Consider the following 16,102-nt stretch of genomic DNA (forward strand, 5'->3'; position numbering starts at 1 on the left):
TTTTTTTATGGCTGAGTAGTATTCCATTGTGTGTGTATCCATACACGTACACACACATGCACATACCGCATCTTCTTTATCCATTCATCTGTTGACGGACACTTAAGTTGTTTCCGTAGCTTGTCAGTTGTAAATATTGCTGCTATGAACATTGGGGTGCATGTATCTTTTAGAATTAGTGTTTTCTTTTTTTTCCAGATATATACCCAGGAGTGGAATTGCTGAGTCATATAGTAGTTCTATTTTTAGTTTTTGAGGAACCTCTCTATTGTTTTCCACAGTGGCTGCACCAGTTTACATTCCCACCAACAGTGTACAAGGGTTACCGTTTCTCTAAAGTGGTCGAAAACTTAACCTTATTCTTCTAGGTTAGGGAAATACTGCAAAATCTCTAACTTTTTATGAATAGCTCTCTCCTTATTCTTCTTCCCACCAAGATAATAGCAGTATTATCTGCTGGCCCTGCTGTTTTTTATGCCTTATTAATTCCACCGATTAAATCAACCTCCATTCAAAGAGATTAGCATATTACTTAGCAGAGAAGTTCTTCATAGGACTTGGTGTCAATATCTGTAACATCTCAGAAGCTCACTCAAAAGTCAGGATGTTTTCTGGTGTGCTCGGCGGGAGGAAAGTGAAAGTGATACCTTAGAATTTTAGAGAACGTGTATGTTTGTGTCAAATGGAGACAATGAATTGGGTTGATAATTTTTCACAATTTTTTTTTTGTTTTTACCTTTCTCTCATTAAAGGTCTTTATCACATAGCCTTTAGGCAGAGATCAGGAGAATTTTCAAAGGTGATTACGAGCATGAGATGTATGAGTTTGTAGGTGGTAAAATGCTTTGACAGGTTATAGTGCTATAAAGCAGCAAAGGAGTTATTTTGTGTATCATACCTTTTTGAGAATAAGACCATGCCTCTGCTGGGCTCTAAGCAAATCAGATATTAAAACAACAAAGACCTCATTCAGTCTCACTATGCCAGACAGATATTGATGTTGTTGTCCTTGGATCTAAAACTTCCCTCTTTGGTATAGTAGCTGCTAGTGACAGTGGCTATTTACATTCAAATTGAAATTAATTAGCATTAAATACAATTAAAAATTTAGTTCCTCAGTTGCATTAGCTACATTTAAAAAAATGTTCAATAGCCACATGTGGCTCATGGCTACTGTACTGGAAAGCTTGGCTATAGAACATTTCCATCATTCCAGAAAGTCCTATTGGACAGCCCTCAGGATGACATGGCAGAAGCTGATATCAGCATGCATATCTGAATCGTGAATATTCCTAGGCTTCTGCCATCAGTCATGTATCCTCTCCTCCGCCCCACGACCCTGACCCCTGTTGTATCCTCGATACCCTGTGGCCTGTGGTCAGGAGGTTTAGAGTATAGGGGTCAAGTGTTCTGTGCCCATATCCTGGCTGTGCCACTTACTGGCTGTACAAACTTGGGCAAGTTATTTAACCAAAGCCTCCATTTTCTTATCTAAAACTGAGGATAACAAGCCTAATCTGACTGTGAGGCTAAAAGGAGAGAACGCACGTGAAGGACTTAATCGGGCACATGGTAAATTCTCAGTAAGTGTTTATTTAGTTGTCATCATAATCATCATTGTCCTCATATTATTATTATCATCAGCATTATTTTTCTGTCTCTGTTAGGCAAGCACAGGATGCTGAAGAGTGTGCTTTCCAGGCAACAATACTCTATGCACTTTGAAATGTGAGCAGACAGAGGACAAGCAGAGTGCATAGATTATCATTCAGCGGCTTCGCGTAACTTGAACTCTACTCAATACCCTGTAATGGCCTATATGGGGAAAGAGTCTAAAAAAGAGTCGATATGTGTATATGTATAACTGATTCACTTTGCTGTACAGCAGAAACTAACACAACATTGTAAATTAACTATACACCTATAAAAATTAAAACAAAACAAAAACCAAAAAACCCTCGCTTGACAATATGAAACTGACACGTTGCATATTGAGCTCAGCTCAGCTCAGCTCAATCAATGTTTATTGATCGTCTACTGTATGTTGAGAGTTTATAAGCTGGCATTGTTCAAAGCCCTGAGATGGGCCCTGGAGGCAATGTGGAGGCTTGCTGCTTGCTGACCTTAGATGCCTGTCATCTAGTAGAGGGAGGGAGACAAGGATAAAGGGTAAGATGAGTATCCAAATAACTATGTAAGAAAGACAATAGGTAGACTATGGTAAGAACTCTAAGAGAGACACACAGGGCGGAAGAGGTAGGTCCAGAGGGGGAAAGGCTTCTGTCCCACGCGAGAGGATATGGAAGCCCTGTCCAGGGAGTGGTAGGTGTGTCAAGACCTGAAAGATGGAGTGAGACATGAAAGCAGTTTGTGTTAGGAAGAGTCGGCCTGAGGTCTTGAACCCTTGAGAGAAGAGGTCTGAAGGGACGGCTGAGTCACACCGAAGAATGGTCTGAATGCCAGGCCCAGGTGTTGACCTAATTGAGTAGGCAGTGGGGAGCCATGGAAGGTTGCAAACTTTCTGCTTGGTTCCACTAGAGCTTTCAAAGGGAAGAATGCATTCCTTTGGTGGGGGAGGGAAGATGGGATGAATGGCTGTGTTTGATCTTATAAAGTAACCGAATTTGTCAAATGGCATTTCTGCAGCCGAGCAAAGAACAAAGTTAAGTACACAGGGCGCTCCCCAGGTGTGCAGCTGTGTGCAGGCTCGCTCTCTGCCATCTTTCATCCGAGCGCAGCCACTCTCGCCTGGCCCTGTGGTGGGACCACATACCTCAGGGAGGCCCCAGACACAGATGGAGGTGGTGGGGTTGAGTACAATAGCAGAGGGGTCCCTTTGGACTTTTTCTTCTTTCAGAGTAGGAGACAGCAGTTTATTGGAGCACTTTTTGATCTTCAGTTATCTTTATTTTATTCTATCGCCACATGCCTTTTATTAGCTTTTCAAAATTAATATTGAGTTATTCCTAATACTCGGTACCTAGATGCACAGACATAGCTGGATTCCTAAGCCACGTGGCATCTTTGTGATTCCACAGCACAAAACTGAAAACATCGAGCTTGTTTCCTATCATGGACTTGAGTTGTTTCAGTGGATGGCTAAACAGAAAACAGCAAATTAATCAGTAACACATGAAAAATGAGAGCTGCCAGCAATTCCCTCCGTCTTCTCTAAGGTTTCTCAGGACCATCTGCAGAGCTATAGAATTTCCAATATACAGTTATGTTCGCATGTTCCAGCTTTAAGAAATATTGATTTTCTCCAGTTGCATCATTTGAGATGGGATGTTTCTTGCAGTTTTGAGGTGTACCTTTTTGGGGGTAGTGTTTCATGAAAAGCTGTTAAATTGGACGTAATCTTTATATAACTGATAGTTTAGAACCAAAGGAATGAGGCATTCTGGATGTTTTCTGTGAAAACATCAGTCCCCCCCGTCAAGTGTCTTTGATGAGCCTTGGAAGGTTCACCGGGACACACAGCTCGGACCCCCTTCTAACGCCGCCTCTGGAGCTCAGAGGAAGACGGAGCACATCTGTGCCCTCCTTGGTGCTCACCAGCCTGGGGGGCGTGGAAGTTGCACCTGGGAAGGGCAGAGGCATCTGGGCTGGAGTCACCGAAAGGGATGGGATGAGCTATAGAATCTCCATGCCCGTCAGTGTCTCAGGAACTGATTGATCTCCCCGTCTTGGATGTATTCCTCCAGACTCCATCTCACTTTCCTGCTCAATGTTTAACAAACCCTTTAAATACTCCCGCCGTCATTGAAGGGGAGTTGGGAAGCAATGTGTCCAGTTTACTCTAATCTCATGGGAGCCAGCACAACACTGGTCCAGGGGCCTGGGATTCAGTTGGTCGAGACACCAGCTGGTCAGCTCCCCACCTGTTACCTTCCGGAGCTCCGCTGAGGCGGCTGAGTGGTCGTGGCCTCTTTTGCTCCCAAGGCCCCATCAACTAGCCTCTGAATGAGCCAGCTCTGACTTCAGGTGGCTCTGAATTAGTTTGCTGGGATTGTGCTGGTGGATAGAAAGGCCAGGCACAGTCCCTTCTTGGGCTCAGCTTTGGAAGGGATGGTGACCTGGAAACTCATTTGCCTGTATATCCTCATTGTTAAAAACGTGTAAGCGCTTACAAAGCATTTTTTTAAACTTTTAATTTTATATTGGAGTATAGTCGATGACCAATGTTGTGTTAGTTTCAGGTGTACCACAAAGTGATTCAATACATGTACGTGTATTTATTCTTTTTCAAGTTCTTTTCCCATTTAGGCTGTTACATAATATTGACCAGAGTTTCCCTGTGCTATACAGTAGGTCCTTGTTGGTTATCCATTTTAAATATAGCAGTGTGTACACGTCAATCTCAAACTCCCTAACTATCCCTTCCCCCCCACCCTACCCCCTGGTAACCATAAGTTGGTTCTCTAAGTCTGTGAGTCTGTTTCTGTTTCTTACAAAGCATTTTTAATAAAAGTCCAAGAGGCAGGCAGATAGGGAAGAGGAAGGTAAATGAAAAAAGAGCTATTCCCAGATCCTCCAGAATTTAGATGGCAACCCCAAATATGCCTTGAAATAGCCTGTTATAGTGGAGAGCCCTGTTACAAAAGTAAAAATGAACCTCTGTCCTAAAAATGACAACCTTTAATTCAAAGGAGTAAAGGGAGACTGAGGAAGTGAAGCTAATCCGGAACAACTTCGAGAAAAAAGAGAGTTTTTAAGGTTTGCAAGCAAAATAGCAAGTGACCTGAACTGCTTTCCATTTTGGTAGGATTTGGCCCTGGAAGAAGCTGTTCTGGAGGAGCTGACACAGAAGGTGGCCCAAGAACACAAAGCCCACAGGTAAGGCGGGGGCCGCCTGACCCAGCACGTGGCCACCGTCCTGTCCTGTCTGAGGCAGGAGACGTTCGGCCCCTCCCCGCAAGCCCCGGCTTGAGTCAACACAGTTCTGTTTCTTGTAGCAAGTGATTCAGCTCTGTTCTGAGAGTGCATGTAGATTTGAAAACTGTGCTACCACTCCTCTTTCTTTTTTTCTCTCTCTCCCTTTTGTTTTTTCCTCCCTCCCTCCCTTTCTTTTTTTTTTCTTTTTTCCTTTTTTTCTTTCACACCAGTTGGCCCACACAGATGTGGAGTTGTTGGCCAGAGGAATTCCTCTCTGTGACCCTCCTAAAACTGTTGCCAGACCTGGGAAGCCTGGGACTGCTTGTGCTGAGTGCAGACCTCAAGAGCTGCTTTGGGTGGGAAAGTCAAGGTCAGGAGGGAAAAGAGTGAGATTGAAGGCATCCCTGAGAGCTTGATCAGGGCCACGTGGAGCTCTTTGGGACATGTGCAGTGGTCCCAGACTCTTCTCTTATCTTGGTTACTTGGCTCCCAAAATGTCATCCTCATAAACTTTTGCCTTTCTTCCTTTTTTCCTTCTTTCTTTTTTAGCAGTGGAGATTTTTTTCCCAGGTGGGAGAAAAATACATTTTTTTTTTTTTTTTTTTTAAAGCAGGCAGCATTATTCACCAGGATGTCTGGAATAATTATTTAGTGTTTATAGGGCTGTGGCTCTTAATTATATACTTTACCTTCCTCTTATTATTCCCTGTTGAGTAAAAGGCTACTGAGGAATATATTAATGCATTACTTAGTAATGCACCATGCCTGCACAGTTGGTTGGGTGACAATGGCTTTTCCCAGAACTAAAACCACAGTTCTGGAATTTGCCACCAGGAGGGTAGGATCTTCCACTGACTTTATTGCTCTTAACCATTTCCTCCTTTGATGCTCTTTTGATTTTAGTGGCATCCTGCCAGCAGAAGCTGAGCTTATGTACATCAATGAGGTGGAACGTTTGGATGGCTTTGGACAGGAAATCTTCCCTGTGAAGGTAGCATACCCTCTCCTTGCTTCAGCCGTCTCAGAACAGCACAGGCATTTGGAAAACCAGTGTTGACTGAGAGCAGAGAGCCAGAAGGCTTGGCTTTCTTACTGCTACGTGGCATTAGCTGGCAAGTCCAATTTACTTTAGGTAAAGCAAACCCTTTTTCGTAACGGAGAGGGTTTGAAGCTTTCCGTGGTCTTCAGCAGAATATCTCATTTGTAAGACAACCTTCTGAGTGAGTACCAAACACCAGCCCATTTGGTGCCAAGAATTTATCGAGGCCACATCCAGCCTTCCAATGGGACAAGGAGCAAACATCATGCGTGCCTTAATACAGACCCTCCCCAGCAGTTTTCTTGCCCGTGCTTCTTTTCTTTTCTCTTCTTTGGGCTGATGCGGTGATAATTGTTTGTGAGGAAGGATGAAACATTTCCTGTATGCAGTCATACTTTATTTCTCCAGCTCTACAGAGCCTCTGTTGTGGGTTCCCAGCCCGTTTGGTGTTGTCTGGAAACTATGCCTAGGAAGTGGTTACAGCACATCCCATCCTTTGCAACAAATCCACCTCCTGAAGTGGGTGTGGTTGGGGGGTCATGGTGCAAGGTCATTTACAGAGCTGAGCCCATCATCCAAACTCATTTTCCTCTCTCTGCTGACCCACTTTGCAAAAGATGGAGTTTTATCAGAAACCTAAAGCAACTGGCACATCTCGGCAATTTGGGAGATGCCTGCAGCTGCAGCATAAACATTTCACTCCAGACTGGCTCCGCTGGCTGTTGTATAAGTGTTCTGTTCCCCCTCTGTTGCACGCTTGCAATTTGCCTTAATGAGAACTGCCCATGTGTATCAAGTAGAAGCGAGCAGGGTGGCCGCAGCTTCCAAAAAAGGCTAAATGGCTCTCTTTTAGATTTGTTTAATTTTCTTTTGCTTCTCTAATGGCTGCCCTTCATAGGGTTGTAATCCATTTTCCTTGCAATAATACCTTATGAAACCATCTGCATCCCACTTCCATTTCACCCACCCATATATAGTCATGCCATTTTGGAAAATCACAGTAAACTTTTCTCCACTTCTAGAAAACTGACTTCTCAGGCCCTGGAAGTTGGAGGTTTTGTCATGGTGGTCATTTGCTTGTGTTGTCTTTAGTAATTCTGAACTGTGGGAAATAGAGGCAGTGGAGACAGTGTTGAAATCCACCGTGCTTGGTTCTGATGTGTTTTCTAGTCTGTCCTTCAGTGGGAAAAGTACAAGGGAGATACCAGAGCTTAGTCCGAGTGGGCAGATAGGCACGGCTGACTCACTGCCAGTGGGTGTAACTCAGCTGGGCTGCTGCTTTTTTTTCTTCCTCCGCCACATATCTGTTCATGACTCAGGTGACCACCTACAGACCGCATGAGTCCTGGCGACCCAAGGGCGATGGGTGGGGCCGCAGTAGCCGTGTGGGCAGTGAGGGGGTCAGCTCTAAGTGAAAGAGCCACCAGGGAAGTGTGCAGGGGTAACCTGCACATGGGGATGGGGTCCCTTTGGGTTAGTACAGGTCCTTCTTGACCACGGAAGGTTTAAAAAGTGTGTTATGGATATGTCCCAGGGAAGAACATTTATGTTTAGTGTGGGTTTTTCCATGAGTGGTTTCTTAAAAATTTTCAAGGTTCAGGGCGGGGGTCCCTTCCATTTCCTGACAGGTCTGCCCTTCCCCCTCCACAAACACAGGGGTGGCCGCCGCCTCCATCCTCCTGTATTGTCGGAGCACGTGGGCGCGGAGGGACGGAGCTTCTGGAATGGGTCATACAGAGTCTGGAGCCTCAGTCCTTGGCTAAGTTGTTCTAACGGGTATCCGTTATGTGTTTTTTCCGTTGTCTCACCCTGGTGGCCTGCCCCTCCCATGTCCCCATCCACTCCCACCAGACCTCTGCACCCACCTACTGGCAACGTGCCCAGAAAAGTCTTTCTGCAGAATTTTCCTGTTTCTTCCCGTCTCTACTTCACCTATCTTCTTTTCCCTCACAGATTTTTCTGTAATACAGCTTACCTTTGAACGTCTCATAATTACCGAGGCCCTCTTTTTAAAAATTGTATTTATTTATTTATTTATTTGTTTGTTTGTTTATTTTGCTGTGTTGGGTCCTCGTTGCTATGCGTGGGCTTTTCTCTAGTTGCGATGAGCGGGGGATTCTCTTGTTGCGGAGCACGGGCTCTAGTCGCGCAGGATTCAGTAGTTGTGGCTCGCGGGTTCTAGAGCGCAGTCTCAGTAGTTGAGGCACACGGGCTTAGTTGCTCCGCGGCATGTGGGATCTTCCCAGACCAGGGCTCGAACCCATGTCCGCTGCATTGGCAGGTGGATTCTTAACCACTGCGCCACCAGGGAAGTCCCCGAGGCCCTTTTTTCCTCCCCAGTTCTTTCTGTCTTGGCTTTTGCCATCAGCAGCTGTCTTTCCCTTTCTCTCTCTCTGTTAGAAGACGCCTACTTGAATGGAAGCTTCGGGAGGTGGGTTGAGAAGAGGTCCTTGAGAAGGGACACTGTCATCTTTGTGTCTTAAGTGGGATCAAGTATTCTGAGGGAGGTAGGGGTTTATCTTTTCCATCTTAGGTCTGGTTGGGCGTGGCCCTCCACTTACTCCACAAAGAGGATGTCCCCCGAGAGAAAGCAGGAGGCTGGGTGACAGTTTACTCACTGGACGCTGAGCCTTGCTCCCACTCTGCTCTCAAGAACACTGGCCGCCGGGTTACACTGTTCCAGGCGGGAGGCTGGAGGCACCTGACTGGACCAAGAGACCAGACCGAAGCCCTCTGGGTTCCTCCAGACAGGGCCCAGCAGGTTGCCCGACAGTGAAGCCTGTCGTCCCCGTGCCCTTCCTGTGCTCACAAAGGTCCCAACCAGCATTTAGAATCCCACCCTGGAACGTGAATAGACAGCCGAACATCACCACCCCCCACGATGCCCTAATAGGAACAACAGACGTCAACCCAGTGAGAATGAAGCAGCGTGAAAGAGGCAGAGAGTCTGCAGGGTGAAGGGCCCCCTGCCCAAAATACCATCCTATGAGTCTCAAGGATAAAAAATACAAATATGTTACCTCCTTGAAGGAATAGAGTGCTCTTAAAAGGGAACGTTCGGCAAATAAAAAAGAACTCTCAGAGATTTAAAATATGATATCAGAAATGGAAAACTTAATAGATAGGTTAGAAGATTAAATTAAGAGAAATCTCACCCCAAAAAACCCAAAGTAATGGAATGTGGAAGGCAGGAGATAAAATTGGAGGGCCAGCCCAGATGTGCAACATCTAAACAGTGGGAGTTCTAAAAGGAGTGAAAAGGGGAAACAGAAGGTAGTAATTTGAGAAAATATCCCAGAACTGAGGAACATGAGCTTCTAAATTGGAAGGCCAAGCATGGTGGATGCAAATAGACACACTCTAGGGCTTTAAGTGGTGGAAGTGGATGCCTTTAAGGGAGAGGAAATGGTGGGTCCAAGGCTGCTTTTAAGTAAGATCTGAAGAGGATTCAGTTCTTCAAACTGTGTGCGTAAATAATTGCACATATGCAGTATGCAGATATAATCAAACTATGCGCATGTATAATTTTGATTTAAAAAACCGAAAACTAGGGTTAGAAAAGATATTAATAGATATTCATGAAAGAGAAAATCTTAACTGCCAACAAATCTGAGAAAATCCTAAAATTCTTTCTTAAACAGGTAATGTATTGTGACAAACTGAGATAAAAGAAAAAAAGGTATCTGTGTAGTCTATTAGGATGTGCATTGGGATGCGTCCCTTCGGACCTAGTGGCTTTTCTGCCCCCATTCCGTTCTATGGTTCATTCCACGTGTGGGCGAGAAACGGGGTGTGGTCCCCATGGGTAGGTTGCCAGACCGCTGGGGATCTGTTTCATCACAACGATCTTTTGTTGATCTTATGCAGGACAATCATGGAAACAGTGTGCACCTGGGCATTTTCTTTATGGGGATTTTCGTGAGAAACAGAATTGGAAGACAAGCAGTAATATACAGGTAGTCTGATTTGTCTTTCTCCTTTTTCCCCTCGAGGCGCTCTAGCAAACCCCATGGAGTATGAAAGTTATACAGATGAGTTACGGGGCAGACCAAGGATCAGAGCTGAGCTTTTCTCAACTCTGATAAGATCCGCCCCCTCTGCAGGATTTCACTGGTTATGGAGAATTTCATCTCACTTTCCCCAGGGGTTTGTTTGGGGATGGGGGATGTTCTTTCTTTCCACCTGACCCCAAGAAATGCGTAGTTGAACCTCCACTGAGCCAAAGAGTGGAACAAAACTCTATGAGTCTGGTTGGAGATGGGCTCTTCCATGAGTCAGGCCCCCATGGGATTACCTTTGCCTGGATTACCCATGACCAGTCATTAAATCCACACTGGCTTCTTTCCATTGCCCTGCACCCTCTACCTAACCACATGTGCTAGAAAAGTGCAAACTAATTTTTCTGTTAACGAAAGAGGTCTATTTGTGAAAGTGTGTTTTGAAAAAGCAATCAATTTGTTAGCATAACTGAAAGGACTTGGGTACTTTTTATTATTTTGACCCTTCAACCTTCTTTTCCATTTAACGTGAGTAGAAACAGCATAGGGAAGTGGCAGGGTGTCCCCTGCATTACATGTCAATGAGCTTGCTTTGTATGGGTGCCCACAGATCCCATCGTAGTATCAACAAGCCGAAAAACTGCATGCTTGCTTTCACTTATGAGGGCAGTATGGCCTGTTATTTACCGGAAAGGCAGCTTTCCTGTGTGTGCATCTGATAGGCAGAGCTGCGCGTCCAGGGCAGGTGATCAAAGACAGATCTTAGAGGCAAAGCACGGTCCACTTTCTGGAAGTGAATTCTTGACCAGCCGTGTATTCTCTGGATCAGCACTTAACTGCAGGTCATTTTGAGAAAGTTTTCCCACTAAAAGCTTCCTATTTGGCTTTCATTTTCCTAGGTCCCCACCCTGCCATTATTTTTGTCCATTTATTTTCTCTTGCTCTTTGAATAGAGACATTATTGAAACAGGAGTGGGGAGAGAGCTCTTTGGAGCTACAGAAGAAACTTTTTGACTCTTGGATGTATTCAGTCAACTCATATACCTACAACGAATTAAATAAAGTATATAAATACGTGCAGAGTTGTAACTATACACTTTTATGCCCATGTAAAGCTATCCAGCCATTTTGTCCCACACAGTTCTCTGTAGCTAAATCAGTGCTTGAGTCTGGAGAAGAGAAGCAGACACATCTTGGATTCTGGCTATCTAGATGAAATAGAAAATAGCAATTTGAAAGTTTGCTGATCATAAGCGCCTCACAGGTTTTGTTCAGTTTCCTTAGGAACTGCTTCCTTTAGCCCTTGCCTTGAAACCCTTCCAAGATGGGAATTTACTTCTACTACAGTGTCATGTTAATTGTGCCACTAAGGTGAAGTCATATGGTGGAGTGAGGAGTGGACCCAGAATTCTGGCAGTGGATTTGAGGGAATGGAGCTAGAGGATACCACATATCTCTTATCTCTTGAGACCTTCACTAAGGAGCACATAGCTGTGAGTCCACATAGATGTGATCTAATGGAATTGTAAGTCAGCAGACACCTGTAGATGTACGTAAAAACAGGTGGGACTGGTGTAATGGAAAGCTGATCGGAGGAAAACCTGGAAGGTATAGAACTCATCCGTCCCTGATGAGGAGAGTGAGTGAGGCTAAGTCATCCCCTTTGGCCTGAATTGCCTCATCTCCAAAGTGGAACGTAAATAGCCGCCTTGTCTACCTAAGAGAGTTGATAAAAGAACTGTACTCTATACAGATGCGAGACACCATCATTACTTTTCATTATTTCAGCAAACATCTATTGTATGCTGTGTGCCAGGTGTACTTGGTGCTTGGAATACAGAGATGAAGAAAGCAGAATCTCTGCCCGGGGCATGAGGGCCTATGATTGAGTTTGGTTTAGTTAGGGATCTGGTCACAGACATGAACAATTGTGATACAATGTGGTGAATGATAGAGGACAACACTAGGCTCTTTCCTGGCATGTGGGTGCTTTCCTGGCATGTGGGTGCTTGGGGATGAGGAAAGGCTTCCTGGAGAAGGTGACTTCTTCTGAGTCTTAAAGGAATCATGCAGGCAGAGGTAGAAGTGTAATGAGCAAAAGCAGGATGGTGGGAAAAGGCGGTGGGCAGGGAATTATAGGTCGGGGAACAGAGTGAAGGGTAGGTAGTGTAAGAGATGATTAGAAACTGGCTCCAAGTAGAATGGGAAGCAGGAGCTTACCTTCCCTTGTCTGGTGGTTCTTTCTGTGTATCTCATTTTAGATAAGATCTCCATGAGGAAAGGGAAGGAAATGTGTGTGTGTGTTTAGATCACAAAAATGTAGGCACATTAAACACTCCCTAGGCATTTTTTCCAAGTGGCATAATCAAATCTGTAGTGTACATCGCAACACAGAACCTCTGTGGATTCTTCAGCCTAGATTCCTGGAAACACGAGATTTTTTTTTTTTTTTTTTTTTTTTTGCCCGCGCTGCGTAGCTTGTGGCATCTTAGTTCCCCGACCAGGGATTGAACCCAGGCCCTCGGCAGTGAAACCGCGGAGTCCCAACCACTGGACAGCCAGGGAATTCCACACATGACTTTTAAATGACATCCCCCTCCAGCATTGAAAACGGGGATCACGGGAAATGCTCTGTCCATTTGGAAGTGTGAAAACCTAGGCAGTGGAAGTCTCTGGCATATTTTCCTCCTAGGTCATAAAGGAAAGTGTACTTTATTAACAGCAATATCTAGACGTCGTTTACATAGGATTTTTAGCTATTTAAATAGATGCGTGTTGCATTTTATCTCCTTTTCTGCTTTGAGAGGAGGGACGTTTAGCTTTTAAAAGTATGGTTAAATCATAATTTGTAAAATGAGACTCAGTAGTAACAGATGACACTCCTATGCTGTCATAAATGCCTAGAACATCTTTGGGCAAATGCCGTTGGCTTTCTTCTGTGCAGGTGGAATGACATGGGAAATATCACTCACAACAAGTCAACTATCCTGGTGGAGCTCATCAGCAAAGAGGAGACTGCCCTCTTTCACACGGTAAGCAAAACGGACAGATGAAGGCAGGGTCCCACAGGCAGCTTGCTGTTTGTCTTCTCAACTTGTAATATCTTTTCCTCGCTCTCCACGTCATGAGAGAATAAATATTCTGTTGAACCCATAACTTTCCAATACTTGCCCAGTGCTGTCATCGCTCATTTCTGGAAGGTGGTGGGGACTTCATGCTCACAATGCTAGGGTTTCAAGCTGAGTTTTGACTCTAGGGTTTGGGTTCCTCCACCAGCCTTATTTGCGGTGGATCACATTGTCTGGCATGCCCTTGACTAGTCACCCCTGATGATATTGCATGGTAGTTTCTTTTACTGGCTGGTTTGGATTTTCTTTGCCATCATAGTCCAAGCCTGATCTGAAGCAAACTGGGTGATTGCCTTTCTGTTGAGTGCCTATTTGAGAGCCAAGGCACTCCCTGCACCTCCCTGCCTCCCATTTAATGATGCTTGGCGTTCGTGCCACGCTCTGCCTTGATTCATTTACTGATTTTTAAAGCACTTGGTTTAGCATTATGTAAAGACACGCCAGATCATCAGTGTTAACCCCAGTGCGTTGGGCATCAAGGATTCTTTAGCGGACAGTATTGTCTGCCATCCTTGGGTGGGCTTCATAGACATGACCGCCACTGAATTTCAGCACACTGGTTTCTGACTCAGGGGGTTATTTTGTGCTTGACGTGAAGGGAGGAAGGGACGTGTCCCCGCTCAGGGGAATCCTAGTGAAATGCATATATTTGGGTTGGCCAAAAAGTTCCTTTGGGTTTGTATGGCCAAACCCGAACGAACTTTTTGGCCAGCCCGATACGATCAAACAGATGTTTATTTTTCCCCTGTTTCTTCTTCTCCAAGGATGATATCGAAAATGCCAAGTATATATCTCGATTGTTTGCTACACGGCACAAGTTTTACAAACAAAACAAAATCTGCACTGAGTAAGTAAACATTTCGTCCACCCTCTCCCTGGATCAGCTTAAATTCTTGTGCTTTAGGGATGGTGTAGATCGCTTTTTATACTGGCTCTTTTTCCTCATTCCTTGTAGAAGCTAAAGGGGCAAGTTAAAGCCGGGTGGGAGGGAAAGGGCTTTAATGATGAAGACTGTCTTGTGTAGTCTCTATGCCTAGGGAGAAAATGATTTGCAAATTGACTGTGAATGCTTGACTTCCCGAACGGATTGGCCGACATCAGTGCCTTTCCAACCTCTGCCGTGAGTTTGGAGGAACCGAGCGGTTCCTAGTTTTCCGGGGCGGCCCTTCGCGTCAGATGTAGAGTGTGTTCAGAAGCAGGTAGCAGAGTGACGAGCCAACTTGAAAGAGAAGAAGCTGCTGTCATCCTCAGCCCTGTGTTGCTCACACAGTTGGCTAACGCTGCATGTGCCTCTGGGTCATGTCACCCGCCTGTAAATGAGAGGCCAGGGTAATTAGAGGAAGACTTGGAAGACGCTAATAGATGTCACAAATCCATGTGTGTGTGTTTTCAATTTAATTTGGAAGTAAAGATGATAAAGGGAGTCTGATGAGGGAACTTAACTGTGACCTGACCTTGGATATAGCGTGCCGGGCTTACACTATCATAGCCTTTCCTTTGGTTGCCTTCAAAAGACGTTCCTCAGCAGAGTACATCAGCAGTTGGGGAGCCCAAGGTGCTTAATTGTGTTTCAAAGAACTTTGGGATGTAAATGCAGGAGAAGAACTGCTTTCCCACGTCCCCAGTGGACGCATGCAAGAGTGTGAAAATGCTGTCCTAGAGCAGTTCCTGCTGAAGAAGGTGCTGCTTTAGAACTGGAGCATCAGGTCCTGGCAGACTTTTTTCTCTACGTGATGGAGGCTCTTTCAAACCAGTCGTTGCCATTGGTCACTGTCAGAGTCTGAAAGTATATTTGATAGTACAGTCGGCCCTCTGTATCTGTGGGTTTCATATCCGCGAATTCAACCAACCATGGATCAAAATATATTAAAAAAAATTCCAGAAAGTTCCAAAAAAGCAAAACTTGAATTCACTATGAACCGGCAGCTCTCTACATTGTGTTAGGTATTATAAGTAATCTAGAGATGATTTGAAGTATGTGGGAGGATGTGCATGGGTTATATGCAAATGCTATGCCAGATGATATAAAGCACTTGAGCATACATGGATTTTGGTATCCAAGGTGGGTCCTGGAACCAATCCTCCTTGGATACCAAGAGATGACTATATAGAATTAGGTCTGCCAGCAAAGTTTGCAAATGTAAATCAGAAGAGCACTAATTAGAGAGCAGCAATTTAAGCCACCATATCTGTTATGGGTACACAGGTGCATACACGCGCATGCGCGCATAGACACACACACCATTCTTTTGAACAGATTCCCTATAGGTCACATCTTTGCAGATCTCTGCTGTTGCCTTTGATTTGTTGGGGTGTCTTTGACATTAACAAGAATTCTATAGTTGACTTCTGTAGGGTGAATTTAAAAACAAAACTATTTTGAGAAGTGTAGTCTTCACTGTAGTCTTCTGGTTTGATCATTTCTTAGCAAGTGGCTTTAACATAAAATGTTCTGAGTATTTGTATTTCTTTGGTGGCCTTTTCTTCTTACATGAGTGACCATCACATATTAGACTGAAAATTAAGGAAATTCTGTTTTCCTTTCTACTTCTGTAATAATCATTCCTTTCTTCTTCATAACCATGTATGGGAGGTTCCTAACCTCTTATCTGATAAAAACTGGGACTCTCTAAAAAGCATACCCCCTACCCCACATAGACAGTAAATTCTGTATATATTGATAGTTTCAGAGCCTCGGCATGGGCTGCATGAAGGCTTGGATTAGCCCTCTGGAGTTTTATGAAATCAGCATCATCTGAACATCATCCTTCTCCAGAGGTCTCCACTCTCTAACCTCTAAAAGACTGTTGTTCATTTTTATTTCCCTTATAATTTGTCTTTAGAAGTAAGCCTCGTTCTTCTAATATTACTTTGTAAAACATATTATAAAAGTATCATATGTTCCAAACATTTTGAAAATAAAAAAAGAACAAAAAAGAAATCGAAATTGTTCTTAGCTTCAGCACCCAGAAATAGAAAATGTTTATGTTTTGCTGTAATTCTTAACTCATCTTTTCTCCTTTCCCCTCTTCACCCTCTCTTGTCTATCTGGTCGTCTTGTA

At 44.4% G+C, this 16,102-nt stretch overlaps 1 protein-coding gene across 2 annotated transcripts in view; it reads left to right on the forward strand.

Annotated features, from left to right (window-relative positions):
* PTPN14 (protein tyrosine phosphatase non-receptor type 14) overlaps nucleotides 1-16,102 on the forward strand; it is a 173,763-nt gene that overhangs the window by 121,513 nt on the left and 36,148 nt on the right. For both annotated transcript variants that reach the window (XM_059938094.1, XM_059938101.1), the window contains exons 6-10: nucleotides 4,766-4,836; nucleotides 5,779-5,866; nucleotides 9,782-9,870; nucleotides 12,857-12,944; nucleotides 13,805-13,887. In XM_059938094.1, coding sequence (XP_059794077.1) covers nucleotides 4,766-4,836; nucleotides 5,779-5,866; nucleotides 9,782-9,870; nucleotides 12,857-12,944; nucleotides 13,805-13,887 — 419 coding nt within the window. The remainder of the gene's footprint in view (nucleotides 1-4,765; nucleotides 4,837-5,778; nucleotides 5,867-9,781; nucleotides 9,871-12,856; nucleotides 12,945-13,804; nucleotides 13,888-16,102) is intronic.

Source organism: Balaenoptera ricei, chromosome 1 (genome assembly GCF_028023285.1).
Source record: "Balaenoptera ricei isolate mBalRic1 chromosome 1, mBalRic1.hap2, whole genome shotgun sequence".
Classification (NCBI taxonomy): domain Eukaryota; kingdom Metazoa; phylum Chordata; class Mammalia; order Artiodactyla; family Balaenopteridae; genus Balaenoptera; species Balaenoptera ricei.